This window comes from Bombus impatiens, unplaced genomic scaffold, assembly GCF_000188095.3.
Source record: "Bombus impatiens unplaced genomic scaffold, BIMP_2.2 scf_0318, whole genome shotgun sequence".
NCBI lineage: Eukaryota > Metazoa > Arthropoda > Insecta > Hymenoptera > Apidae > Bombus > Bombus impatiens.
In genome coordinates this window covers 414,560-441,724 of record NT_176737.1, presented here as the reverse complement: position 1 = coordinate 441,724, position 27,165 = coordinate 414,560, and the positions used below count along the sequence as shown (strand labels likewise).

Here is a 27,165-nt window from a genome sequence, read left to right as displayed (position 1 = left end):
TGATAAGATTTAATAAATCATTTAATTATCAACATATAGTAAGATCTCACAATCAATCATATATCCGTCAGTTATTTATTGAAAACGAACATAGATATGTATATACAGTAAATATAGTTGACGTAGAAAGTATTCATGCTCTTTACAACAGAATAACTTTCTTAAAGTTAGATCAAATGATTTGAGTTTTTTTAGACAAGTTAGGAGGATGGTTAGTTTACTAGATGAAGCGTAAAAAGACTTTTGGAAAAGTTGCTATTGTTCGTAATCGCGAAAAAAAAGAGAAAGCGTTTTACATCTTTTATGTTTATAAACAATAAATTTTGAAGATTTATGCCAGTCATATACATGCTGAAAATTTTATTGAAATCGATACAAACAGCTAAAAATAGTGAAAATCGCACTTTTTCATGACTTTCGGTGTATAAACTGTAATAAATGCAAAGATTTTTGCATTTCTTTGCATTTCTTTCTTTCGATGACTGTCACTTGTTACCACATCAATCGATTTCGATAAAAAAGAAGCGCAACCTTTACTTCTTTCTTCGCAATTCCGAACAATTGCAACTTTTCCAAAAGTCTTTTTACTAGTAAACTAATCTTCCCAGCTTCTCCAAATAAATCAAGTTGTTTAGTCCAATTTAAAAAAATTCTATTTTAAAGGCTATACTACTACTTTTTACACCGACTATACGTAACATTTAGATCCATTTTCATATCGACGTACATAAGTATTACGAAAATGCATTCACTTTTATCTCATTCATGTTCAACATTGTAATTCTGTTATATTCAGACAAAAATTTATTATTACGAATACAAAATATCGATAATTTAAGAAGAAATTATTTTACTCGTATATACTCTGCATCTCGTAAAGATAATAATATTGTCTTTATAGATGCATGTTAAATAATGGAGATCAAAGTTTATCAACTACAGTTCCGATATAAATTATCGGTGAACATTATTCTCTTGTTTGTTGCATGTATTTCCTTACCCCCCATGGAGATCATATTTGTTAATGATTCATTAGTCTCTACCGGATCATCATCTTAATTCCACCATATGGCACGAATACTGCAAACTTTCAGGTAAGAATAATATTTCTTATAATACTCTTTCAAATTCTTCATACTCTTGTCTTCCTAATCGTCAAGTATATTTTTTTAAAGATTAAAAAGAATCGTGTGCATTCCGATACAATTATCGGAAATTAGTGAAACGTTCTACTACTGTTACATGTGCGTGTGTAATGTGTTAGTGCATGAGCATTAATAAATCGGAGTTTGTGTAGCAGTTTTTAGTAAGTGAGTTTGTGTGATTGTTTATGTGCTGTGGTGTAGTTTCATGTAGTTTCTTTAACTGTGGGAATTTTTAACACTTTCCTTATATCATCGATTCTGATAAAAGTCAACGCTTTGAGGATGAATCTTAAGATGATAGTTTGGTTTCCATTTTTAAATACATTTATTTATATTATACCTATATTTAGATTTTCTATTTTTTGAAGTCTCACTTGACTACCATACTCCCGATTTGTAATGAATATGTTCATACGTGTTTAATAATGGTTTTATGTATTAAGAATTTGTTGTCTCTGCTCAATTCGGAGTTTCTTATTTTAAGCCTAATATACCACACTATACTGATTTTTTAGTAATTTTTATTTGTTTTATTTTCCCTTGAATGTGTTCTCTTCAGTTTGGTTTCTTGTCTAAGTAAAGTCCGAGGTGTCTGACAGAATTTATTTAATTGTGAAGACTGACTTTGTGGGTTGGTTCTTTATTCGGTAAAATAAAGTAATTGTTAGAACATTTATTTGGGTTAATTTTTATCTTATTGCAGATATTAACACACACACGCTTTACATATTATATTTTACTCAAGTTTCGAGTGGGTATAAACGTTTAAATGATCGATTAGGTGCTTCAATGTGTGAACAACTCGCATAACGATATCACTACAAAGATATATACTTATACATGATATATACATGAGTATTCAGGAGTCACGAGTCGAATCGCTTGTAAACCGGTTGCTTGCACTTAAACTGTTCATTCGAACAGTGTCGGTGTTCCAGTAAATTCATGTTGATCGTATCGATCTGTACGTCTTAATTTACACAGCGATTAATTTGTACAGTGAAAAATTAAGTAAAAGTAATTTCTTTTGTGTGATTATAGATTCGTGCACAGAATCATGTCGACAGATGCACGAGGAATTGTGTTATCCGGCACTAAATTGGCAAGGTAAGTTATTAAAAGCTATCAAAAATAAGTTTTAGACAATAAAAAGAGCATACTTAATTCGTATTATGTATTACAGCTTTCAGAATAGATCCTCGAAATAATTTATCGATCTGATCTTACACGTGGTTCAAATTTCAAAACAAAAACTATTCGAATAGAAATTACGATTTAAATTAATTTTCCGAGTGTTTCATAGTTCCATAGAGGTCGATACTATTCATTGTACTGACTTTCCTATCTTTTATAATTTAATTCTTAAACCAGTTCTTAATAATTATATGCTTTATAAAAGTATGCCTCTTTCCCTATGTGAGGTTATGTATATTTTTTGTGACTTGATTACATAATACAAAAAAAGCGTTCATTACAATACAAATAATTCTTGAAATGAAATCCTTGATATTTAGTAAGGCATTTAATTGTATATTACCCTTAGAAAGCATGGATATATATATCTACATTAAGAAGCGCCAAATTTAAATATTCGTAAGAGATGCATGCGATATCGAAAATGTAGATATACATATGAATATATTAATTTATCTACATATTTCTAAAAAATATTATCGAATTATATATATATATATATAATTCGTACATATATATATGATATAATTTATATATATATATATACAAATAGGAAATTTCTACCAATAAAATATTTCAATTTCTAATTATCAATGTCGATATCAGCAAAATATGTATACGAAATCAGTTTAATTTGAAATATATTACAAAAAAGAAATTTGAATAGATACATTCCTAAATTATTAACTTAACAAATTTTAATACTTTATTTTTCTCAAATCATTTTATATAGTTCTAAATATATTATATATTATTGAAAATATATATTATAATGAATTTTTACTTTCCTAGCGAAATTCGTGAAGATCTAAAGAAAGATGTGAGAGCATTGAGTGAGAAATTACCAAATTATGTACCTGGTTTAGCGATCGTTCAAGTGGGCGGCAGAGAAGACTCAAATGTTTATATAAGAATGAAGATAAAAGCGGCAAGTGAAATTGGAATTATCACAGATCATGTCAAATTACCAAATACCGTCACAGAACTAGAATTAATAAACAAAGTAAATAAATTGAACAATGATCCAAACATACACGGTATCATCGTACAAATGCCGCTTGATAGTATCAATAGAATTAATTCTCATATGATTACCGACTTAGTATCGCCCGAAAAGGATGTGGATGGGTAAGTTTTCCAGATTGTCATAATCAATGTAATAATTTTTTTTAATACCGCGCTCAATTTTGAAATACTGTTCATTTAAACTGAAAAAAAATAATATAATTAACATCTATTTTAAATATATTTTATGCACCGAGCCACGTATATGAATATGAATTAATCAATGTTCGCAACGAAATTTTCAAAAATTTATTATTAAATGATAAGTTTATTAAGCAAAATGTGTTTTAGGATAACTTAATGTAAGAAATAAATGCTGACACATACAAGAAAATGCGTCAGTAACGTGACCTATGACACAAAACATCTCGAATTAAATGATAAGAGCGTAGTCGTTAAAAACCTTCCGTTTAAACACTAGCAAACTCGATAACAATTTTTTACTTATTTTGTTAGGGAACGTCACAATATTTCCGTCGATTCAGCGTTATTGGAAAATATTCAAACATTAACCTGCATTTATGACCGAAAATAAGAAGTAATGCCTATTTCCTCTTATGCACAGAATAATGAATATTAAAATACTCTATTTTTTTAGATTAAACACAATTAACGAAGGAAGAGTAGCCATTGGCGATATGTCTGGATTCTTACCATGTACTCCAAATGGATGCATTGAACTTATCAAAAAGTATGTTGAAAATTTTTTTTTTCTTTTCAGCTAACAATTCCTTATGTTTTCCATTCGAAAAAAGGACACAACATGATAATTAAAAAGAAATAACTTTTTAAATAGATAAATATAATGATTACGCGTGATAGTTATGTACCTGTATAAAGTATAAGATGATATCTAGTGCAAAATAATTGAAATAATGTTTTGTAGAAGCGGCGTACCGATCGCTGGTGCTCAAGCTGTAGTTATAGGCAGAAGTAAAATCGTTGGTACACCTATATCTGAATTATTAAAATGGCATAACGCAACTGTAACTATATGCCATTCAAAAACGCGAGATCTTCCACAAATTGTAAGTATTCTATCTCCCTTGGATCAATATATTGTCTTCCTTAGTTAATATGATTTATGTATCATTTTGAAATACCTGAGAAGAATTAAGTTTTATTATTTCTTGTGTCTTCGTTTTTCTTCGTTCAATTCAAAATATTTGGTCGTCATTTCGTAACAGTTTGCATAATACAACATTGCTTAAAGGGTAAAAAGATAGATAGCTTACAATATTTTAGTATATCTTGAAAAATAAAAAATGCTAGATAAGACATTTTTCACTTATAAGATTAACATTTTAATTATGCTTTTTACGGATTTTTAAACGAAGATATAGAAAATTTTAACTATATTTTACATCGAATATTCGATTATGATCGAAGGTTTCACAAGCTGACATCTTAGTGGTTGGTATTGGTCAACCCCAGATGGTTAAAGGAAGCTGGATTAAACCGGGTGCAGTCGTAATCGATTGCGGAATCAATTCCATTCCAGGTAGACATAATTTCACGTACTGCATTCATTGATATTATTCTCCCATCAATATTATTTCCCTTAAAATTGTGTATTATTAATGTTAAACTTGCAATAATTATTGTACTTAATGTTATAATTCCTAAGCTCATTATCACTGTTATGAAAAGTATATTTAACGCAGGTACCTTCTCTTTATATCAACATAGTTGCGATCCTCAAATTTTGTATTTCGTAATCTTGAAACGAAGAAGATTTTTACTGTCTTAAGAAGAATTGTAATGTACAATTAAAACGACGATTCACGAAAATCGGTAGCAATTTTTTTTTTAATGAAATTTTTTAACGATAAAAAAATACGATTCAATCGAAAATAGCGAGAGAGCGCCGGACAATTAAATGCAATAATTATAAAGTCATTGAATTCATTTATAAAATAATAATCTGAAGAATTCTTTCAGATCCTACAAAAAAAAGTGGACAACGTTTGGTGGGTGATGTAGATTATGATGAAGTTGTTAAAGTAGCTTCTTATATCACGCCCGTACCTGGTGGTGTTGGTCCAATGACCGTTGCTATGTTAATGAAAAACACAGTAATATCTGCACAAAGAACAGCAGAGAAAGTATTAAACAAAAAATGGAATTTAAAAATTTTAAAAGTCAATCCCCAAAAGCCGGTACCTAACGACATAACGATTTCAAGAAATCAGGAACCTAAACCAATCACGAGTTTAGCCGAGGAAATTGGTTTACTTCCTAATGAAATTAGTCCTTATGGAAGTACAAAAGCAAAGATCAGCTTGAAAGTTTTAAAACGATTGGAAAACCAACCAAATGGAAAACTCGTGGTAGTTGCTGGTATCACGCCAACACCATTTGGTGAGGGCAAAAGTACAATGTCGTTAGGCTTGGTGCAAGCATTAACAGCGTTCAAAGGAAAGAATTCATTTGCAACTCTGAGACAACCTAGTCAAGGACCTACTTTTGGAGTTAAAGGAGGAGCGGCTGGTGGAGGATATTCACAGGTATTGTCTATTGAAATTAAAAAAATGTTTAAAGTATACAACTTAATCTTACTGCCAATCACATTAGCATTAACATGTAAAATTTCATTAACCCACTAATTATTAAAAGATGTAAATAAAAAGAAGATACATATTGTTTTTCAATGCTTTTTCGACGTAAAAGAGGTATTAGAATGATAAATACTTTATAAAAACTCATTACACAAATCAGGAACGAAACAAGAGAGATGTTCATCGTCGTACTATAAATATTTTAATTTCTTCATAAAATTGTATGATTTAGATGAAAGAAGAAACAATAATGAAAAAAATATCAAAGCATACTATCAAATAAAAAGATATAAGTAATATAATACAATTTTCAGATCATTCCTATGGAAGAATTTAACTTGCACTTAACTGGTGATATCCACGCCATAAGCGCAGCGAATAATCTATTAGCAGCACAAATTGATACTCGATATTTCCACGAATGTACTCAAAGTGATCAGTCCCTTTACGATCATCTTGTACCAACTATCAAAAACGAAAGGAAATTTTCTAAGATACAATTAAGACGTTTAAAAAAACTAGGTATCACAAAGACCGATCCAAATAGTTTAACGGAAGAAGAAAGGAGGAGATTCGCAAGATTAGATATTGACCCAGAAAACATTACTTGGACTCGAGGTAACATGGAACACATCATGCACAAAAGATTAAAAAAACGATACAGTTTTTTTACACAAATTTACTTATTTCAGTGGTCGACACAAACGATCGATATTTACGGAAGATTACCATTGGTCAAAGTCCGACCGAGAAAGGTAGAACGCGAGAAACATCATTCCGCATTTCTGTTGCTTCGGAAATAATGGCAATACTTGCATTGTCAACTAGCGTCGATGATATGAAGCGAAGACTCGGCAACATAGTAGTTGCTTTTAACAAAGATGGAGAACCGTTAACTGCCGAAGATTTCGTTAGTATATCTATTATCCAAATTATGAAATTGCAAATATTTCATTCTAGTGCTCGGTAATAATATATACATACATTTAGGGTATGACTGGAGCAATGGCAATTTTATTGAAAGATGCTATTGAGCCAACACTCATGCAATCATTGGAAGGAACGCCGGTAATGATTCATGCTGGACCGTTTGCAAATATTGCTCACGGCTGTTCCTCCATCATAGCAGACGCTATTGCATTAAAATTAGTTGGACCGGAAGGTATCGTAGTAACCGAAAGTGGATTCGGTTCTGATATCGGTATGGAGAAATTCTTTGACATTAAATGTCGAACATCTAATCATATGCCAAACGCTGTTGTGCTTGTTGTAACTGTTAGAGCATTGAAGATGCATGGTGGAGGGCCTCCGGTAAAGACTGGCGTTCCATTAAAAAAAGAATATCTCGAGGAAAATCTTGATTTAGTTAGGAAAGGTCTTCCGAATCTTCAGAAGCATATCAGTAATGGAATTAAATTTGGTGTTCCAGTTATTGTTGCCATTAATGTTCACAGGTAAATTTTACATAAAGGTAAATAATTTTCCTCGTAAATACTTTTGCGTAGTAAATACAGAATCGTAAAATATTATTTCAGTACTGATACTCAAGCTGAATTAGAATTGGTGAAACGAGCAGCAATAGAAAGTGGTGCTACTAATGCAGCTATATGTAATCATTGGGCAGAGGGTGGTGCTGGTGCCACAGAACTAGCTGATGCAGTCATAGCTGCTACAAATAAAGTTAGTAATTTCAAAGTATTGTATGATCTTAATATTGGTATAGAAGAAAAGATAAATATTATTGCCAAAGAAATGTATGGAGCTGGAGAAGTTGTTCTTGCAGACAAGGTAAGCTCTCAATTTTGTAGAAAATTCTTGTTTGATATAAAATTTACACAATTATGTGTACAATCAATAATTATGAACACAGGTTCAGGAGAAAATAAAGAAGTATAATCAATTAAATTATGATAATTTACCGCTATGCATGGCAAAAACATCAAACTCTTTAACGGGTGATCCATCAATTAAAGGTGCACCTACAGATTTCACACTCAAAATTACTGATATATTTGTGTCAGTAGGAGCAGGCATTATAGTACCAATAGTAGGAGAAGTAAGTACTTCAGATTGTTGAATATTACGATATAATATGTAACTATAATATGTACTATATTTCTAGATAATGATGATGCCAGGTCTTTCTACAAGACCAAGCATTTATGACATGGAGTGGAACAGTGAAACAGATGAAATAGAAGGCTTATTTTAAGTATGTTACGTCTACAATGTTATAAACGTTATCATGATTTACAATTGGACTACAGGTTTTTATGCAAATTCATATCTTTGTGACTAAAAATTAAAAAATGGATTTTAAATGGTGATTTGTTTCATGTATGAAGTATTATAAAGTATATTTTACCTTGAATATTTTGTACATTTTTGCATCTCTAAATTGTAACTTTTTATTTCTTTGTTTACACATGATACAATGTACATATATTGTCAAAGATCCAATAAATATTTTGTATTTGAAAAAAGATATGAATGGAAATATTTATTCGTATCTACAGTGTCAACTTTAAAATCTGACAGTAATTTAAGCTATTTTACAGATAGCTCGTAACTTTGCAGAATGTGATCTTGGATTTGCATTTATTTCTTCCAGTGTAGGTGTTATTACATGTTTATGCAACATTTTCCAAGGTGTTTTATTAAAATCTTCCATTTCAGTTGAACTATAATGTTTACCATAATTTAAATATTTTAATGGTAATACATTAGCTACAGTTTCTGTTATGTTTCCTGACATATGCCTTTTAATGATTGTGTCTTCCAGAGAATGAAAAGATATTGTTATTAAACGACCATTCGTTTTTAAATATGACCCAGCAATAATAATACCATAGTTAATCTCATTTAATTCATTATTTACAAAAATTCTTAATGCTTGAAATGTTTTTGTTGCACAATGAGTATGTCTGCCAAGTTGATCAAGTCTTTTTTCAGAAATCACAGATTCAATAAGTTGAGCCAATTCTTGTGTAGTTCTTAAGTTTCTAAAATTATATCGAGCTTCTATAATGGCACGTGCAATTTTTTTAGCATACTTTTCATTACCATAAATTCTTAACACACAAGCTAAGTCTGATTCTGTTATTTGCTCTAAAACTTCACTAGCTGTAGGTTCTGATGGGCATCTAAATCCATCCATTCTCATATCTAAAGGTCCATTTTTTGACACTGAAAATCCTCTTTCAGCAATATCAAATTGCATAGATGAACAACCAAAATCAAACAAGAAGCCATCTATGCTATGTACATTTACCTGATATTTACAAAGCAACTGTGGCAATTCAGAAAATCTCCCCAATAAAGGTATTACTTGTCCAGGATATTTCTCTGACAAAATTTGTGCATATTGATATGCAACAGGGTCTCTATCCAATGCAAATATTTTTACATCAGGTGAAGATTCCAAAATTTTTGTAGAATGTCCACCAGCTCCAAATGTCATATCCACAAAAACTTTTCCTGGTAATGGCTCCAAATAATGTAATACTTCCTTAACCATAACTGGCACATGAGGTATATTTTTAATAGTATTATCAGTTTTGTTTGCTATTTCGCTATATTTTCTACTATTCCTTAAATCTATTGTATCATTATGTGCCCAAAATAAATAATGTACATCCTTTCTTAGATATTTCAAGCCATGATATTTATATACATGAATTATATTACTTATTAGCTTCATTCTTAACAATATTCCTGAACAATCTTGAAAATTTACTCTTAAAAAATCCTCTTCTATTTTCTGAATAGTATTCCTGTGCTTCTGATGTAAGCAATAAATTACATTGATCTTTTGTTAATCCACTAGCAGTACTTGAAAGTGTACGGCTATACATTTGTCCATAATGATTGGAAGAAAGTCTCTTCAAACTCATGTAATAACGGTCACATTGCTCACGATTTACTTCACTAGCTTCACCCTTTACAAAAGTAAGTTTTAATTGATCACGAATATGCTGAGCTAAGTTTCTAAAATACATATAAATTATAATTATATTTTATAGCAACAATTACAATAATTAGGTATAAAATTAATAACATATTCAAATACTATAAAACATATAACTAATTGTATACAGTATCAAAGTATTTATAACCATAACTATTTAAAATATTAAATCTAACCTGAATATAGGTTATGAGGAAGGAAAAATTAGTCAAATTTAGTTTATTTAACAAAATTACCTGCCAGGTTTAGAATTATCCACGGGCCATGTTTCTAATAATTTCATATAATTTCTATATGTACCCATAGTAATAACAGAGAGGAAACGAGAATGCTTACGCCCGTAATTCTAGTTATTTCTCAGTACAGGTGCTGCACCATGCGGTCAAGTGCTGAGGTTAGCATATACTAAAGTTAGCATATACAAGAACCTATATAATTAGGGATCTGTATTGTTTGATTGCACACTAGCATAGACAAGAACCTATTTAATTGTACGGTTCTACGGAAAAGTTCGTATCTACTTTTTTATCTGAGATAGACAAATATGAAACTGGCAAAGTCGCGCAATAATGATTTATGTTAGTAAAAATAGTAATAATAATGTGATAAAATACCAATTTACAAAAAGTTAGTCACTTTTAAATACATATCACCAACTATCATGAATAAGTGTAAAATAAAATAAACCAAACGTATTAAAGGGTTTTGTATCACGTGGTCGAGGTAAATCCCTGAGCAAATATACAAATCAATTTTTACTATTTACTAAAATGGTGGTGATTCCCTTACCAACTTCATATCACATGTAACTTTACCGATTCAAGATAAATACGACATTAGCAGCAGTAGTTGAAATTGAAACTAAACGCAGGCGAAATCTGTTAACTAAATTTATGTACCTACATGCACAAATTATCTTAGTACCTAATATTTATATTATTTCATACATAAAAAAAATTATTCAAATTCGGAGCATGCTATATCCACACTGTAAGGTTCTATTTCTTGTTGTATCTCTACATACTCCTGAATTATAGGATTATTTTGTTCGTGCAAAGCAATATGCTTTAGGATATCTTTCTTCCTTGTGAAAACTTCATTGCATTGTTCGCAAGACAACGATTTGGCATTATGTGTTTTAGTGTGCTTGATCATATCATTTTTTTGAGAAAATGTTCTACCACACGTTTCGCAAGCAAATGGTTTCTCTCCAGTATGTATTCTCTCATGCACATTTAACGTTCCTCTACGCGTGAAACTTTTATTACAATATATACATATATAAGGCTTAATCCCAGAATGAATTTTTATATGTTGATTAAGATTGCTTGAACATTTGTATTCCATTTTACATATTTTGCAAACGTAAGGACGTTCTCCGGTATGTATTCTTTCGTGTATAAGACGTGATTCTTTGGAAACAAACGATTCTTCACAATATTGACACATATACGGTCTCTCAGAAGAATGAATGGATTTTTTATGATACACTAGAGAATTTTTGCTTGCTAATTTTTTCCCACAAATATTACAATCGATACTTATTTTATCTTCTTTATGTGTACGTTCATGATTTAATAATACCGCTCGAGTTGAAAATATTCGGTCACAACTCTTACATTTCCATGTAGGTTTATCGATATGTTTTTTTTCTATATTTTCTATAGTATCTTGTTCTATATGTTTTTTTCTATGTAACTTTAACTCACTCATTGATTTACATGTGTGTGTACATATCTAGAAATAAAATGCATATGTTTTTACGTAATACTGAATGCTATGAATTATTAATTTCGAATGCTATTAATTTGTTTCTAATAATGGTATACTTACGCTACATGTATATATACCATTTCCACTGTTATGACGTTTAAGATGTGTATTCATGTTTCCTTTACGATTGAAAGCTGTACCACAAATTGGACAGACATGTTTATTCAAACCATGAGAAAGTTTATGCTGTCTTAGTTGTATTCTTTTGTAAAAAGCTTTGCCACACTTTTCACAGGAGTAAGGTTTATTTCCATTATGTTGATTCATATGTTCTCCCAAATGAAATCTGAATTACATATTTAACAATTATTGAAAAATACAAAATTAATGATTTACTTTATGATATAGTACTTAAAAGTTTTAAAATGCTACCTAGATCTGAATGCATTTCCACAAATGTCACAAATGTGTCGTTTCTTTTTTGAATCATCTAAATGAGTTCTTTTATGACCTCTTAAATTATTGGAATGTTTAAAACTCTTCCCACATAAATCACATAAATAAGGTTTATCTATTCTGTGAGTGGCTTCATGTACATCTAAACTAGACCACTTTTCATAGCTTCTATCACATATGATACATTTAAATAGAAGTTGACCTTCATGACAGTCCATAATATGATTTAATAATTCCTTTTTAGTAATATAAATCAAACCACAATGGCCACATTTTTTATTGGTTTCCATTGATGGATTATTGGTATTGTAGAAATCTTTATGATTATTGCACTGTTCTTTGTTCATAATTATTTTATCAGTAATTTGATAATCTTTTACTTGAAGAAATTTACAATACGAAAGTTTATGTTCAACAAAGTGTTTCTCAGTTTCAAAATTTTCATGACAAACATTACAAGTTTTTGTTATAAATTGAAAGTTCATTATCTTTATATTATTGGATTCTTTATCATTCATATTATTACTAGCTTCTTTTTCCTTCTGTACAACTATTTCTCCTCCATCACACAACATTTTGTGGTTTTCAAACATCTCTTGTGTTTTAAACATATTTTTACAATACAAGCATTGAATTTCATTATTTAATATTTCATTATCTGAATAATTTTTTGTTAGTCTATCTGTACATTCATCTTCTTTAATTTCCTCATTATGTGATGCAATAAAACTATTTAATTCAGATTGCACTTCCTTTCTTATACTATTTTGAAAACTATCTTTTTGCATATTGGTATTTTCCAAGTCACTAAATTCTTTAGGAACTTCCTGATTCATAGAAATTTCATTCATTTTGCTAGAAGATAATTCTACAGGTGTAACATCAGTTGTTTCATTCATAGACATTTCTTCATCTATTTCTAAGGAACACTTTTTTGCTATGGCACTATACTTATGATCATAATTTAGCTGTAAAATAATATATACATTTGATCTTAATATTATGATACATATATAGTAGTTAAATGTTGAGTTATATATACTAGCTACTTACTTCTGCATTAATATTCAAAAATTTTTTCAACCTCATGTCTGTTCTTAAAGATGTTATAACTAACGAATGTGCAACTTCTAATTTATTATAACAATTCATGCACAATTTCTGTGGCATTATATCTTCCATATCAACCATGATTGGTAAATGTAAACTTATTTTTTCTCTTAGCCTTAGATCTATTCCTTTCAGTGAAAATATTTCTATACCATCGAAACATGGTTCTTCACATATTCTACATAAATTTGAAAATTTAATACTGATTTCATGATACTGATCCATTTCAACATCCATATCACAATATGATAACATAACATTATCAGTTATTTCTGTTTGTTCATTTTTATCAAAGACATTTTTTGAATCTTTTCCAGCAATAATGTCAGATTCAAATAACGTTGGAATAGCATGTTGATCTACTATCACAGGATCTGTCTTATTTATGAAATAACGATCTTCTATATGATGAGAACATATATAATAATTTGAATACAATTCTTCATTAGATTTCATTAGAAGATCCGTTCTATCACACTGATGTGCCCATATTTTTGAACTGAAAGAAAATAATTTATAACAAGTTATAAAACAAAATATTTAATTTCCAATAAATAAAGAAAGACTACTAATTAAGTATATTATTTTACATAATGATTATTATGATAATGAAAAATATTATTTGCTTGCAAATTAAAAATATGTATAACTACGACTAGTATAATGAATGAAATATTATTTTTAAGTAGTGATTAATTTATAATTCGACAAGACTTACGTATCACTGTTCGGAAAGTGAATGAATTTGACATTTGTCGAGTCTTCATTATCCAAAGAGTATTTACAAGTTTTGGCAGCACAAACTATCTTCATGTTGAACACTTTAATTTAAAAATGATAAATTTTATGTACTTTTCTGCTAATTTCTTCATTAGATCTATAGACTAATCTATTATATTAAATTTATTATCGAGATGTTGTCAGTAGCTGTGTTATTTGATCACAGACAATGATTTCATGTACAGAAATTATAATTCTAGCAATACTTAAAAGATGGCGTTAACTAACTAGGTATTTTCGATTTGTACTGAATACTGATTTTATCTTCCGAGGATTAAATTTCTATTATTACCATAGATGGTTATTATCTATATATTTTTACACATAAAACTTTGTTTTACTTTCTACTTATTAATATGATATAAGATTATGCTAATCTGAAGTTGTACTCGGAATGCTAGTTATTTGTGGTATCATTTTTTCAGTATTATATTATTCAGTTTAAGAAATTATTAAATTTTGGTCGAAATCGGTTGATATGGAAATAATGATGTTACAAAGATGTAAGAATCTTTAGATTTTAGACCAAAAGTCGTGAAAAACTGCGATTTCAACCATTTTTAACCGTTCGTAGCTCATAATAATGTTAGTCCATTTTGATGAAATTTTCGACATATACATACCTGTATAAATCTTTAAAATGTGTGGTTTACATTATCACCCTAGGCTCAGTTAAAAAAATTGTAAAAAGCGAGTTTTACTCTCTTGCTGGAATGCACGGCTTCACAGTAGACCTATGTTTACTCAATTCAAAAACAGTCTAGACAAATTAATTGCCTATTAGTCCGACAACAAATGCTTAAATATGGACGTATGCATTAACAATAATAACATATGTATATCTGAAAAATGGCAAATTTTCCACAATTCGTTAAAATAATGTTTACAAACACGACAATGAAATTAGAAAAATCACGTCGTTTTACAGTCGATCGTACCATGTGCAAAATCATTTATTTTCTAATTATACGTACAATAATCTGTGGTATAACTTCTTTCATATATATATATGTATATATATATATATATATGTATATATGTATGTGTGTGTGTCTGTCTGTTTATATACAATATCTTATTCTCAATCTTAAGAACTCAGGTGCAAATACATAAAAATGACTAAGGCTCTTCCATATTTGTTCACACCGTTGCTCGACTGTCAGTAACAATATTACACAAAGTACAGCAAGAACATGGCAATCAGTTTTTATACTCTTTTTGTATTTCGTTATGATTAACGTTTCGATCTCTTTATTTTTTATATCACTAATAACTTTGTTTCTTTTCCCATTTGTCTAAAAGAAGATTCGATCGATAAGTCAAGTACACGGTGACGAAAGAATTGTAAATATTTCATAAATTTACAGTTTGCCGGAAACGAAGGTTTGAAGTCTAAAAGGAACTTAGTTGTTCGCCTTTGTTATAGAAGTGCAGGTATAGAAATACTGTTTTATGTCCCGTCCATCAGACACGTGAACATTCTTACATTCATTACATATTACATTCTTGCTATCAGAGGAACTATTACTTTTAGCATTTTTGTGTCTTCGTTACGTAGTTTTGTTGCTTGATTAACGCCGTGAACACTCAACTTATCGATTCAAAGTAGCAAAAGTATATTACAATACTGGTGGATGGCAAGTAAAATACAACGCGTAGCGTGTTTCTTTTTCTTTTACTTTTGTTTTATATTCCTAAGTTCTACGGATGTCCGCCCGTATTTGCTGAATGATCGCTTTGTTAGAATACTAGAAATTGATATGAAAAAGAGGAACTTCCTACTCATGGAATCTAATCCATTCGATAGATCCTCGTTTAGTATCACCGAGAAGTTTTAGCGCTTTTTTTCGGCCTTAAGCTTACATAAAACAAGCTATATGTATAACAAAGTACAATATACGTGTGTGTGTATATATACATATATGTGTAACATTTCAAAAGTAAAGGATATACATTCATATATTGTATATTGAAATAATGAATGAATATCGCTTTAAAATATATAACCGATTTTGTTTTAAGATTATGTATGTTTAAAATTTCTTATAATTGTTTGATTTGTTGTAGATGTTCGATATACGCTCGTAATTGTCGTGTTTTCTTATAAGATTTCTGAAGAAAACAATGTAACGTGAAATTACCGTGAAGAAATAATGATAAATCATTTTCGTACAGTTACATTTTTGTTACTTTTTAAAATGAATGAAAATAACGCATTTGTGCTTTTATGTATATTATATACTTAAACGCTCTTAAATTTTTTAATGTATATAAAAAATGAAAGCATTTTGCCATATCAAAAAATGCGATTAGATCGTGAAGATACATTCAACAAATATAAATTTAATGTTTTTATATAATGTTGGTGATAATTTAAACAATAAAATTTTCGTTGATACATGGGACACCGAGCAGTTGAAGTTGGACCAAGTTCATATGTATATATTGTATTTATTAGTAAGTATTTAAAAATCTCTCCAAGTAATATTAATCACATTCAGATACAGCAACAACGCTAAACATCGAACGTATTATTCCTTCATTCGCCAGGAATGTAAGTTCGTTTGTCACAATAAGATGAAAAATCGTGTCGGAAGATTTGCTAAGTACAAAATGAAACGCTGTCTAGAAAATTTTTACAATCGACGAGGGAGATTTTTTATTCGAGGGATATTTTCTAGAAAAATTTGTTTAGTAATAGACTTTCATTGAATACTATCTTTTGCCACACGATGATGTCTCTGTAAAGAATGACATATCTGACATAATTATATAATTTGCCTATATAGCATAATAAAAAGTATCATTGTATTGTGATAATCTTAATATAAATGTAAATTCAACAAAAACATTATTCGTTTGATAAATTCCTTATCTTAAGGAGCCAAAAATCACAGGCAATGTAGTCTTTACATCGGTACCGATTTACCGATTTACCGATAGGAATTTCCAGAAGTGGCATTCTCACTGCCTATTTCCTTCCTTTTTTTTTTTTTAATTACGATGCTACCTATATCAGATACTATCATTTCTATTAATTAAACTATCTTCTTTGTCGACTGGGGGTGGGCCGGTGGTTAATGTGGTACTGGGTCCAGCCGTTAAATAACCAGCAGACACCGGCGTTCCAGCTATATATTATATTATTATTACATTCGTATGTGTAAATATATTATATCTAATATAGAAATGAAAATAATTGATATGTATATCGTACCAGTAAGGTAACCAGAATTAGTTGTATTAGAAATAAACAGATCATGTCGCTGATCTTTGTATTCCGCCCAGACACTTGACTTCTCTAGTATCGCATTTACTTTCTCACCCAGCAACAAGCTTCTAGTCATTGCTTTTAAAGCTTTGACTATTTGAGCTTTAGCAGTTGCAGGGTTTTCAATTACGTCTAACCGTCCTTCTAGTATATTTAACAAATAAGGTACCATTTCAGCGTCCAGTGCCTATAAGGAACAATTAACAACAAATCTTGAATTTATAATACTGATAGAAATAATATTTGATGTCTTGTATTTACCTGTTTTATAAGTCTATCCTCGTTAGTCGAAAATAATCTATTCAGCGTTTCGCACGCTATTGCTATCATATCTCGTCTAGATTGCATAGCATGTTTCAGTGGACTTATGCATTCTGTTTGACAAATAGATGATATACAAATCTGTAAGATTATTAATTAGTGTTGTTGATATTAAATACTATTTAATATTTCATAAAGAAAAACCAACGAACTCACCTCGCTTGCTGCTAATTGATGAAGTATTAATATCGCAGTTTTATATACAGATGGTTGATTGTTTTGCATTGACATTTGTCGGCATAGTCTAGGTATGTGTCCTAATGATGGAACTTGATCTGCTAAACTTGGTTGTGCTTGAAGTAAATTTACTAGCGCTTGTGTTGTTAATTCCAACATATCCGACTATTTAAGGGTATTATTAAATTAATCAATATACACATATACTACAACACACCAAAGTGTACACTTACATCAGTTTTCTCCTTGGACATAAGGGCTAACGTCGTATCCATAAGTTCGCTTAAAAATTCCTTAGGTTTCCTAAGAGCCCATGCGGGACTGGCTATAAATAATCTAAGATATACACCTCCGACTGCGGGTTCATTTGTTGCGATATCAATATTACTTTGAGTATCAGGTAACTTTAATATTGCATTGGAATTTCGTCTTTGTAATATGTAATATCTGAAAAAATTTATTTTGCTTTAGACGAATGTAATTAAACAAGAAAATAAATATTTTTAAAAAATGTTTATGTACTCGTCTTTTAATTCCCCAACGATCCTCGACACTCTAGCTTTGGCATTATCATCCCATATTAATTCAGGATTCTCGTGTTTTGTTTCAAACATATGCACACATTGTTTTGGAGCATCCCTAATAGCTTCACTAAATAATCTTGGTAAAAATCTAGACAAATCTAGTTTTACTTTTGGTCCAGCCAACTTATCAGACGACATTTTGCCAAGCAGTTCTGCGGCTGTTTCGCGTATCTGAGTGTTACTTGAATTACAGAACAGATCAAGAACGTATACAACAGCCCCTAAAATTTTCATAAATTTCGTTTTGAAAAGGAAGGTATAATTTTAGATATGGGTCATGTTTAATTTTACCTTTAGACAGTGCATCTTTTACGATCTTCGTGGAGCTCATCAGAGCATACAAAGTTTCCAATATTAGCAACTGACACTCCTGCAGAGAATTTAAAGCTAATAATAAATGTACTATAACCTCGTTTGCTGCGATATCATCTACACATTCTTGGTTCTTTGTAACATTACTAATAACTTCAAGTGCGTTTTTCTGTATCAACTTAAAGTTATTACAACTCAAAAGTCCAAATAATAATCTGAAGTGCCCTATACATTGTAATTCAATTCCTGGATTATTTTTTATAACATTTTTTAATGCTTCTAAAGACATAACAATATGTTCCAATTTCTCTTGATCTTTCTTAGCTAATGCCATATTGCCCATTGATGTCAAATATTTTGACGATTCAGACAAAAAGTCAAGTACATTAATTGTAAAACTTTTGGGGTTCTGAAAAAATATTTGTTTGTTTTAAGTAAAAATAATTTTTTCATCGGAAAAATATTACATAATGTTAAATTACCTCTATAGGGAAATTGGGTTGTTCATTGTATACTTTTACAAATATTTCTCCAATAATAAGTTCATCGGCATGGACGCTATATTTAAAGTCACTAAAATCATGTTCAAAACTATCATTGCCATTTAATCTTTCTTGTCGTTTAGCTTCCAAGTATTCGTTCAATTCTGCTCTTGTTCCGTTATCCCAAATCAAATATGGATTGGAGCAATTCGAGTTTAGGATTTTTAATATTTCTTCCGGTTTATCCTTCGAGAGTTGACGAGCTAGATAAGGCGTTAATAAACTTTCTAACGCGGCAACAGTAACAGGATTAACAGGTGTTTCATTCTCTCCTGTCATGTAACCACCTAATCTTGCACATGCTCGAACTGCTAATTTCGCTAAATTATTTGCCACTTCCTGACGATTTTCGTCTTGATTTCTTTCAACGCCACCTTCTTCCAACGTGTAATCGTAATTAAACATAAATAATAATAAATGCCATAAAGCACCAGACTGTAAAAGTTGCATTTGTAATGCACTATCCGTGGCAAGGGAAGAAACACATTCTGTGGCCACCGAACATAATTTCGTTAAATGCTGTAAATATATATCATTATAATAATTAAAAAAAATATATAATATTAATAGTGATTTTTTAACAATGTTTTCAAAATTGCTAGTACTAACCTTGAAGTGTAATATTCTACAGAGGTCTTTAACTAATTGTGGTAGTTCAATAATCCTATCTTTGCAGCCCCTAAAGGACCCAGCAACCGAGAAACATCTAGTGATATGCATGCATACCTGCACTGCTATATCATTAAGTTTACTCGATTTATTTAGGACAGAAACACATCGTGTATAAGCTTCTAATAAAACATCTAATCCTCCTTCTCTGCGAAGTTCTTCCGCGTTTAATGCAGAACAGTGTACTGTGTGATATGCAAGTTCGCTAGCGGCTGCCAATAATGGCGCGGATTTTGAGAATAATTGCTCATCGTCTGTTTCTAGTTTGATTGTTTTAATTAACTGCGGGTAACCTGCGTATTTGTAAGGTCTAAGTTCGTCGGAATATCTATGGAAGAGAATGCTCTGTGTTCTTAAAATAAGCACTATGTTATCAGGATTTGGACCGTCAGTCGACCAACAACTTCGGCTACATAAAAATTCGTATGCCTGATTAACAGCTTCGAATTTATCCTATGAACAGAAAACACTTCTATGAAGAATTTAATACGTTTATATGTTGCTAATGTACATAGAATTTGATACAACTTACTCTGCCTTGTGGATTTTTATCAGGGTGATACATTTGCGCAAGTTTATAATATGATTTTCTAACTTCAGCCTCATTATGTTGTTTTCCACTGGACAATTGAAGGGCTTTATAAGCTTCATCCATTGTCATCAGTGGTGGTTTCTTTTCTACTTCTTTCTTCCATGCATCTAACACATCTTTCAATAAATGTACCTAAAAATTATGTATTATTATTTTAAATATATTTTAAGAATTAATAAGTAGATATTTTTAAATCATTTACTATTGACTTACCGGTTCAGGAATAGGCCACTGTGGGAATTTTACAGTATCACAAAGATGTCTTAGATAAAATATTTGACAGAATAATTCCTTCTCTAATTGTGGATACCTTATCGCAGGTATAGCAATGTATTGATATCTAGCCATAGTATGGCTTCTTAATTTTGGCGAGAAATCTGCTATATGCGTTGCTATTTTTTCAATAAGCATTCTTCTCATTTCAGCATTCCATATTGCTTCTGGTGTATCGTAATCACCAAGAAATATTTGCGCAAATTTTTCCGCGCCATGATTTTCTAAATAGCTAACCATTGCATCAGGTAAAAGTTGTCCAAGAATACTCCGTTGCATGATGTCTGATGATACATTCTATGATATTAAAATATTATGTGAGACAACTGATCTGTTTTGTCAGTTAGCAAAAATATAAATTTCACACTTACATCATCACTCCTAAATGCCTGTTTCGTATGAGTTAACTGTAAAAATCTCGCTATCGGTAAAACGTTTGAACCAGTGTACATTAATATGAAATAGAAGACACCAGTAAGATAAATTTTCGAAACATCTGCGTTATCTCGCATTATTTCACATAATAAAGTAGCTACTTTTTCAACTAAAACCGGGTCAAACGTTAATAAAAGTTGGACAATATGAGGTAGGCACTGAAGATCCGATAATAACCGCTTCATGCGCGGCAGAGGTCTAATTACCGCGTCATCAACGTCTCTACTTGGAAAATACTCGCACATTTTGATTAAAATATTTAGAATCAATGTTGCTAATTCACTTTCATTTATTACTGGTGTCCCTTTCGCGACTAATGTCCATTTTAATTGCGGAACTTGCGAGATCATTCGCCATCCGTCTAATCCTTGTGCCCAAACTTTCGTTTTGTATGTAATCTGATTTGTATGATACAATTCCTTTAAATCTTTCAAACTTATAGGACCTTTCCGCTGATCTCCGTCATTGTAATACCATTCTTTTTCCATAACCTGTTGTTGCTGTGGTCCTGCTTCTATTACATTAGTTTGTGTAGGTACAACTGCTCTAGATGTGTGTAAATGAGCCAAAGTTAAGAGATCGACTAATGTGCGTACTCCGTTTTGATCCATTATATCTTTTACATTTCTTCTATGTAATATAAGTTTATTTATGAACATGACTAATCTATCACGTTCCATTCTATCTGTACAACGTTCCAGCATTCCTACAATATATTTTGTATCCGAAAATGGACCAATATCTTCATAGTATCGTTCATATACTATAGTCATTGCTTGCAAGCAAAGGCACTTCATTTCGACTTTTGTTGTTAATATGAATCTATGGTACAAGTCGTTAAAAAATTCATATCTGTGATGAAAATAACAATTTATTACTACATCTGCACAACATGATACATGTGAGAAAATTTAAGAAATAAATTTAATATAATCTGAATTGTAATCACAACAATTAAAATTCTGTCATACATACGATTTTCTTATTGGACTGTCTGGACTATCTTTTTCCAACAAAAGCCTTAAATAATAATCACCGATTTTCACTTCATCTGACAGGCACTGATACTGTACTTCAAATTCTCTATGATTCCAAGCAATTAGGGTTCCTCCTGCTAAATCTTTGTCAGAACTGAACGCGCGAATTTCATTCTCAAGCGCAGTTCTTAATTCTTCACGTGTTTTATGATTCCAAATTAAATTCGGCAGTGAATGATCCTGATTGAACTTATAATAAAACAAATTCCAATTTGCTTCTGATTTAATTCTTTCTCTGCGTTTTCTTAATACTATCGGACGTTCTTTGATTTTCTCTTTACGTTCGATCCCAATCCTAGCTCCCCAGTGTTGAAGAGCATGTTCTACATGTTTTTCAACTACACGCATTTGACGTTCGATCGCAATCCACTGTGGGCTTTTCTTATTTTTTGATGCGTGATCTATAGCTATCTTTAAATTATCACGATTGTTTAATCGTTCTTTCTCAAGAAACGAATCGGGTACTTTTTCATCGGAGTCTAAGTAATTTAATAAACCAACAGGCTGTATAAATGCATAATGAATACAAACTTAGATACTTCCATTTTTGTAATTAAATGAAAATGATATTATATAAGTTCAGTCAATAATGCTAATTTACCATAATCCTTTTCAACAGTCCCATAGCTGTAGGATGTCCTGTAACCCAAAGTCCTACAAGATGTCTACACAATTGTCTATGTGTCAACAGTCTACCATCAGTACCAACAGTAAAAAGACTATTTAATAGATGTCTCGGTAAAGCTCCTTCCGCAAGAGCAAGTTCTTGCATTTTTGCAGCCACTTCTGGTGCACCTTCTTCGATAATCGCTCTCATTATTAACCCAGCACCTTTAACAATAGCTAGCGACGGATGTTGGAACAGTTTAAAAAGCGATCTTCCTCTTGCAGCGACCATTTCTAGAAGATTATCGAAGTGTTTACCATCGGTCGTTTCACTATACGGTACACACAGAGCAAAAGTTAAGAGGTCAAGCATGGCAGAGACTACCAGAGCACCTGTACCATGATTCTGAAATATTTATAGGAACAATGTTAGCATACTACAGGATAGTAACTACTATTGTTAAGAAAATGAAGATAAGATTAATATTTTCACACTTACTATATGGTTAATCCACATATCAAGTAAATTTTCCAAAAATTTATTACTACTGAGAAGGCTACTTTTATTTAACTGTTCTTGTCTTAAATCACAATCATCATGCATTGGTTGCATGAGAGCACAAATACAATCTATAGCAGCTTGTGTTACACCATAATCTTGTCTTTTCAAAGCTTTCACAACTTTATGTCCAATAGCTTCTCTAAATCCAAGAAGAGTTGTAAATGCAGTAAAACCAATTTTGCTAGCAACCAATCTCCTTATAGCATGGAATTGTGCTTCTATTTCACTGTTTGTTTCTAATTCCTTATTGACCAATGCATTTAAAGCACCAAGAATAATTTTATCTTTATTTTCAGTAAAAAGACCCTGTAAGTAGTTATTCATCAAATGGTATATGTGAAGTTGTAATGTTGTCGCAGTCCATTCAAGCGGTACAACATCCTAGACAAAAAAAGAAAATATCTATTCAGATTACTATATAATCTATTCATCTATACAATATGATCAATATGATCTATTTATTATTGTAAATAAAAAAGAAATAGAAAATACAAAATATTAGAAACAACTTTTTACATAGATATTTATTCAATTTATTCCAATCTGCAAAGATAAGTATAATGTATTATTTTGTATCACACATACATTTTAATAAAATTTAATACGATTTAATTCAAATTTAATAAACTATCACCGCTTTAATGCACTGCACAATATTCATTTTTATATTTGATAATCATATAGAAATTTAATATTATATATATGTATATATATATATACAATATTAAATATAGGGAATATGTCTTACATCTTGTGTAACAGAGTAATTAAGACCACTGTAGGGAATATTTGCATTAAATCTTTCCAAAATTTCAGCAAAACTACGTCCACTTGGTGGTTGTTGAAGAAACTTAACATGAGATGTTTCAACTTCTTCATCAACAGGTAAATTAAGAGGTCCAAGTCTTTTGCCCCTAGGTACTGGATACATTCTGACATGAACATCTCTATTACCAGATGCTCTAACTCCATCCAATAAGGAAGCTAACAAAGAATCTCTATCCGTTGCAGTATAACTACGTGTTTGACCATTGAGATACTGTATAGTAAATAATTGTGGATTTTCATTGTCACGAATCAACGCAAAAATATCTGACAGAGGTCTAAGAGTACAAATATTATACGTCTGAGGATCTCTTTCCAATAAACAAGTATCAGAAAGACAAAGAGTTCTTCTCTGAGGATCTATATGTCTAGATGAATACTTATGAACAGTAAATTCTGATACACTTGTTATATGTTCATCAGCACTAAATTTACCCAACCTCTGAGCAACAAAATCATCTAATTTGATTGGTTCTTTCAAAACTTTTATGCTGATACCTAAATTGTTCATAGCTGATTCCAGCAGCTTTTTTTTAATTTCTTCCATGTGTTGAGAAGCAAAAAGATGTAAGCGTCCAAATCCACCACATACAATTACAAATCCATTAGAATAATCTTTCATTGTAAGAATTCCTTCAAAATCTTTATAACAATAACTGGCTAATACCATATTGGTTGCTGGATCTAATTGGTCAAGACTATATGGTGTCACTTCTAACACAACAGGTAATCTTGTATCAGACCAATGATGTTTATAAGCTTGATACCTCTAGAGAAAATGAAAATATTAATTTAATAAATACAGTACACATTGAAAATGACGAACAATAGTCTATTTATTGAGCAGTTATATAAAAAAGGGTACATCTCACCAATTTCAATGATTTTCAAATATATGTTATGACCATAATTCTGAATAAAATTTTCCTATAGATATAACCATCGCAGTGCTTTAATTTCCGAGATATTGATAAAAATACTTTTGTTATTTTTTATCTTAATGTGAGTTAGGTTTGGATTAGCTTTATCTATGGATATGATGATATTACATGTGTGTTCGTATATATAGTTATATATAATGCAATTTTTTTGCTACCCAAACTCATTGAAAAAGTGATATTGACCCTTGAAAATTTGGCTATTTTTCGATTTTATATTGTAACTCGCAAATTGCAAGTAAGAAGAAGAAAAAATTTTAGGATAAAAGTTACTGCTTTTAATTAGGGCAGTCAACTGGCAAAAGATTTATCAATTGTTCAATTAGAAAAAGTTACAAAGAAATATTAATAATTTTTCTAAAATTCTTTTTTTATGTAGAAACCTTAATATTATTATTCATAAGCTTTCATAATTATACAGTATGTCCATTTTAAATATATACGTGTGATTATTTATGCAAGTATGAGAAATATAAAACAGTGTTTTAGATGAAAGTTGCTTGACTTCATGAGAGAAACTTAATAAGATATTTTGATTACTTTTTGCATTTTTATTTACAAAAATTTTAATACTAATGTAACTTTTTTTAATGTACCCTCTTTTATATAATTACCATTTATTGTTTTATTTTGAATATTTTATATAATTACAAAATTCAATTTGATAAAAATTCGATTTGATAAAAATATTGAATTACAATTAGTAGATATTATATAGATTGATATAAATGGTATTGCATGTATTAGTTGTACAGATAACTGTAAACAAATATACTACAGACTATTACATATATATTAACCATATGGCTAGGTTGATAACAGGTTTGATTAAATTTTAATAGCATCTTTTCCAAGAAGTATTATATAAAGAATATATAACTCACCAAAATTTCTTTAGGTTTCTCAGCAAATTGGTTTCTATATTTCAGAGCTTCAGTTAATAAATGAGCTCTGTATTCTGAACTAAATTTCATATTGTCAATTTTTCGTTCTTTGCGCATTGTTATACTAAATTCATGCAGACCTAATTGATTTCTGTTTGTTGGTTGCACACTTATAAAATCTAAGTATTCCCATTTATTTGTAACCTCTAATGTAGTAGGATTATATGTTGTTATACCCATGGATCCAATAGAAAAGATACGTTTGTACCTGTTGTATAAGCATTAAATAAGATTTTTAATATTTATTTGAGATAAAAATATATTAATTTATGTTAAGTTCCATATAATAAGGTGATATGTATGTTAAAAATAAGTAAGCATAGAAATTACTTAATTTCAATATGTTTAATTATATTCTGTTATGATATTGAATGTCAAAATATGTTAGAAATATATTATAATATTAATATGTGTTTATAATATGATAGTATTACAATCTTTTCATTGGAAGATACAAATATATAACATGTGATTCTTATTTAACTATTTTTCCTTGTATTATTGTATCCCAGACAATCCAGCGTTAGGTTCTTGTTTTATTTAAAATATACACAGACAAAAACATATGTACACCATATAATAGCAATTCCACTTTTCATAACTAATTTACGATGCTTTAAATCGTGTGTACCTATTTTATTGCCCATTGTACGTATATTATTATCCATAAAACGGATAGTTTTTGACAAGTAGTAAGAACTAAAAAACGCGAACTTACTTTCCTTTCCATGAATGTTTTGTGACCAGAAAACATGCCACATCCTGGTTATCCTTTATCGGCATCATTGTAACATGTCCTGACAATGCAGCGTGTTTATTATTATAAATAATGTTTTAACAAAACACTGGTTACTGTTTGTGAAAGATGCGTAGCGTAGGAGGGACATTCGCATACGAATTGAAAATGAATCACAGCAGAGTCATTTTCAAAATGACAGATACGAGAAACACAAAGTAAATCTGAATCACGTACGCAATGTTTATGTTTGACGTATTAGAGAATGATATTTAGGCACTATTTAATCGCATTTTAGCCGACTAATGACATTTTCGACGGCTCCATTGGACTGGGAGCGGCCATGATGCTCG

General features: G+C 30.3%; 4 protein-coding genes across 6 annotated transcripts; 1 reads left to right on the top strand and 3 right to left on the bottom strand.

The window, feature by feature from the left end:
• Positions 1–1,053: 1,053 nt before the first annotated feature.
• On the top strand, positions 1,054–8,447 carry LOC100741383 (C-1-tetrahydrofolate synthase, cytoplasmic). 2 transcript variants are annotated; one of them, XM_003489123.4, is made up of 13 exons: positions 1,054–1,094; positions 2,187–2,252; positions 3,132–3,467; positions 4,003–4,095; positions 4,291–4,432; positions 4,794–4,905; positions 5,346–5,911; positions 6,277–6,580; positions 6,655–6,872; positions 6,953–7,416; positions 7,498–7,750; positions 7,833–8,018; positions 8,085–8,447. In XM_003489123.4, exons 1-13 carry the CDS (start codon positions 1,069–1,071, stop codon positions 8,172–8,174), a joined length of 2,856 nt encoding a protein of 951 aa, XP_003489171.1. In that variant the 5' UTR covers positions 1,054–1,068; the 3' UTR covers positions 8,175–8,447. The 2 variants fall into 2 exon arrangements, with proteins under 2 accessions (XP_003489171.1, XP_012240602.1); XM_012385179.3 differs by lacking the exon at positions 1,054–1,094 and adding an exon at positions 1,614–2,109.
• Positions 8,440–10,364, bottom strand: LOC100746696 (probable methyltransferase-like protein 15 homolog). Its single transcript, XM_012385180.3, has 2 exons — positions 10,166–10,364; positions 8,440–9,949 (listed from the first exon to the last, which is right to left on the bottom strand). The coding sequence occupies exon 2, from the start codon at positions 9,660–9,662 to the stop codon at positions 8,505–8,507; it is 1,158 nt and encodes a 385-aa protein (XP_012240603.1). The 5' UTR covers positions 9,663–9,949; positions 10,166–10,364; the 3' UTR covers positions 8,440–8,504.
• Positions 10,365–10,512: 148 nt separating this feature from the next.
• On the bottom strand, positions 10,513–14,181 carry LOC100742901 (zinc finger protein 567-like). The gene is made up of 5 exons (XM_003489135.4): positions 13,927–14,181; positions 13,152–13,707; positions 12,075–13,066; positions 11,763–11,988; positions 10,513–11,666 (listed from the first exon to the last, which is right to left on the bottom strand). Exons 1-5 carry the CDS (start codon positions 14,019–14,021, stop codon positions 10,887–10,889), a joined length of 2,649 nt encoding a protein of 882 aa, XP_003489183.1. The 5' UTR covers positions 14,022–14,181; the 3' UTR covers positions 10,513–10,886.
• Positions 14,182–15,046: 865 nt separating this feature from the next.
• On the bottom strand, positions 15,047–27,160 carry LOC100742219 (dnaJ homolog subfamily C member 13). 2 transcript variants are annotated; one of them, XM_024367312.2, is made up of 18 exons: positions 26,795–27,160; positions 26,017–26,284; positions 24,118–24,963; positions 23,307–23,750; positions 22,803–23,213; positions 22,140–22,705; positions 21,101–22,016; positions 20,670–21,026; positions 20,397–20,588; positions 19,805–20,317; positions 19,136–19,714; positions 18,633–19,062; positions 18,280–18,562; positions 17,991–18,204; positions 17,737–17,922; positions 17,521–17,661; positions 17,206–17,446; positions 15,047–17,119 (listed from the first exon to the last, which is right to left on the bottom strand). In XM_024367312.2, the coding sequence occupies exons 1-18, from the start codon at positions 26,860–26,862 to the stop codon at positions 17,004–17,006; spliced, it is 6,771 nt and encodes a 2,256-aa protein (XP_024223080.1). In that variant the 5' UTR covers positions 26,863–27,160; the 3' UTR covers positions 15,047–17,003. The 2 variants fall into 2 exon arrangements, with proteins under 2 accessions (XP_024223080.1, XP_003489260.1); XM_003489212.4 differs by having other exon boundaries at positions 23,307–23,675; positions 26,795–27,159.
• Between the last annotated feature and the right edge of the window lie 5 nt (positions 27,161–27,165).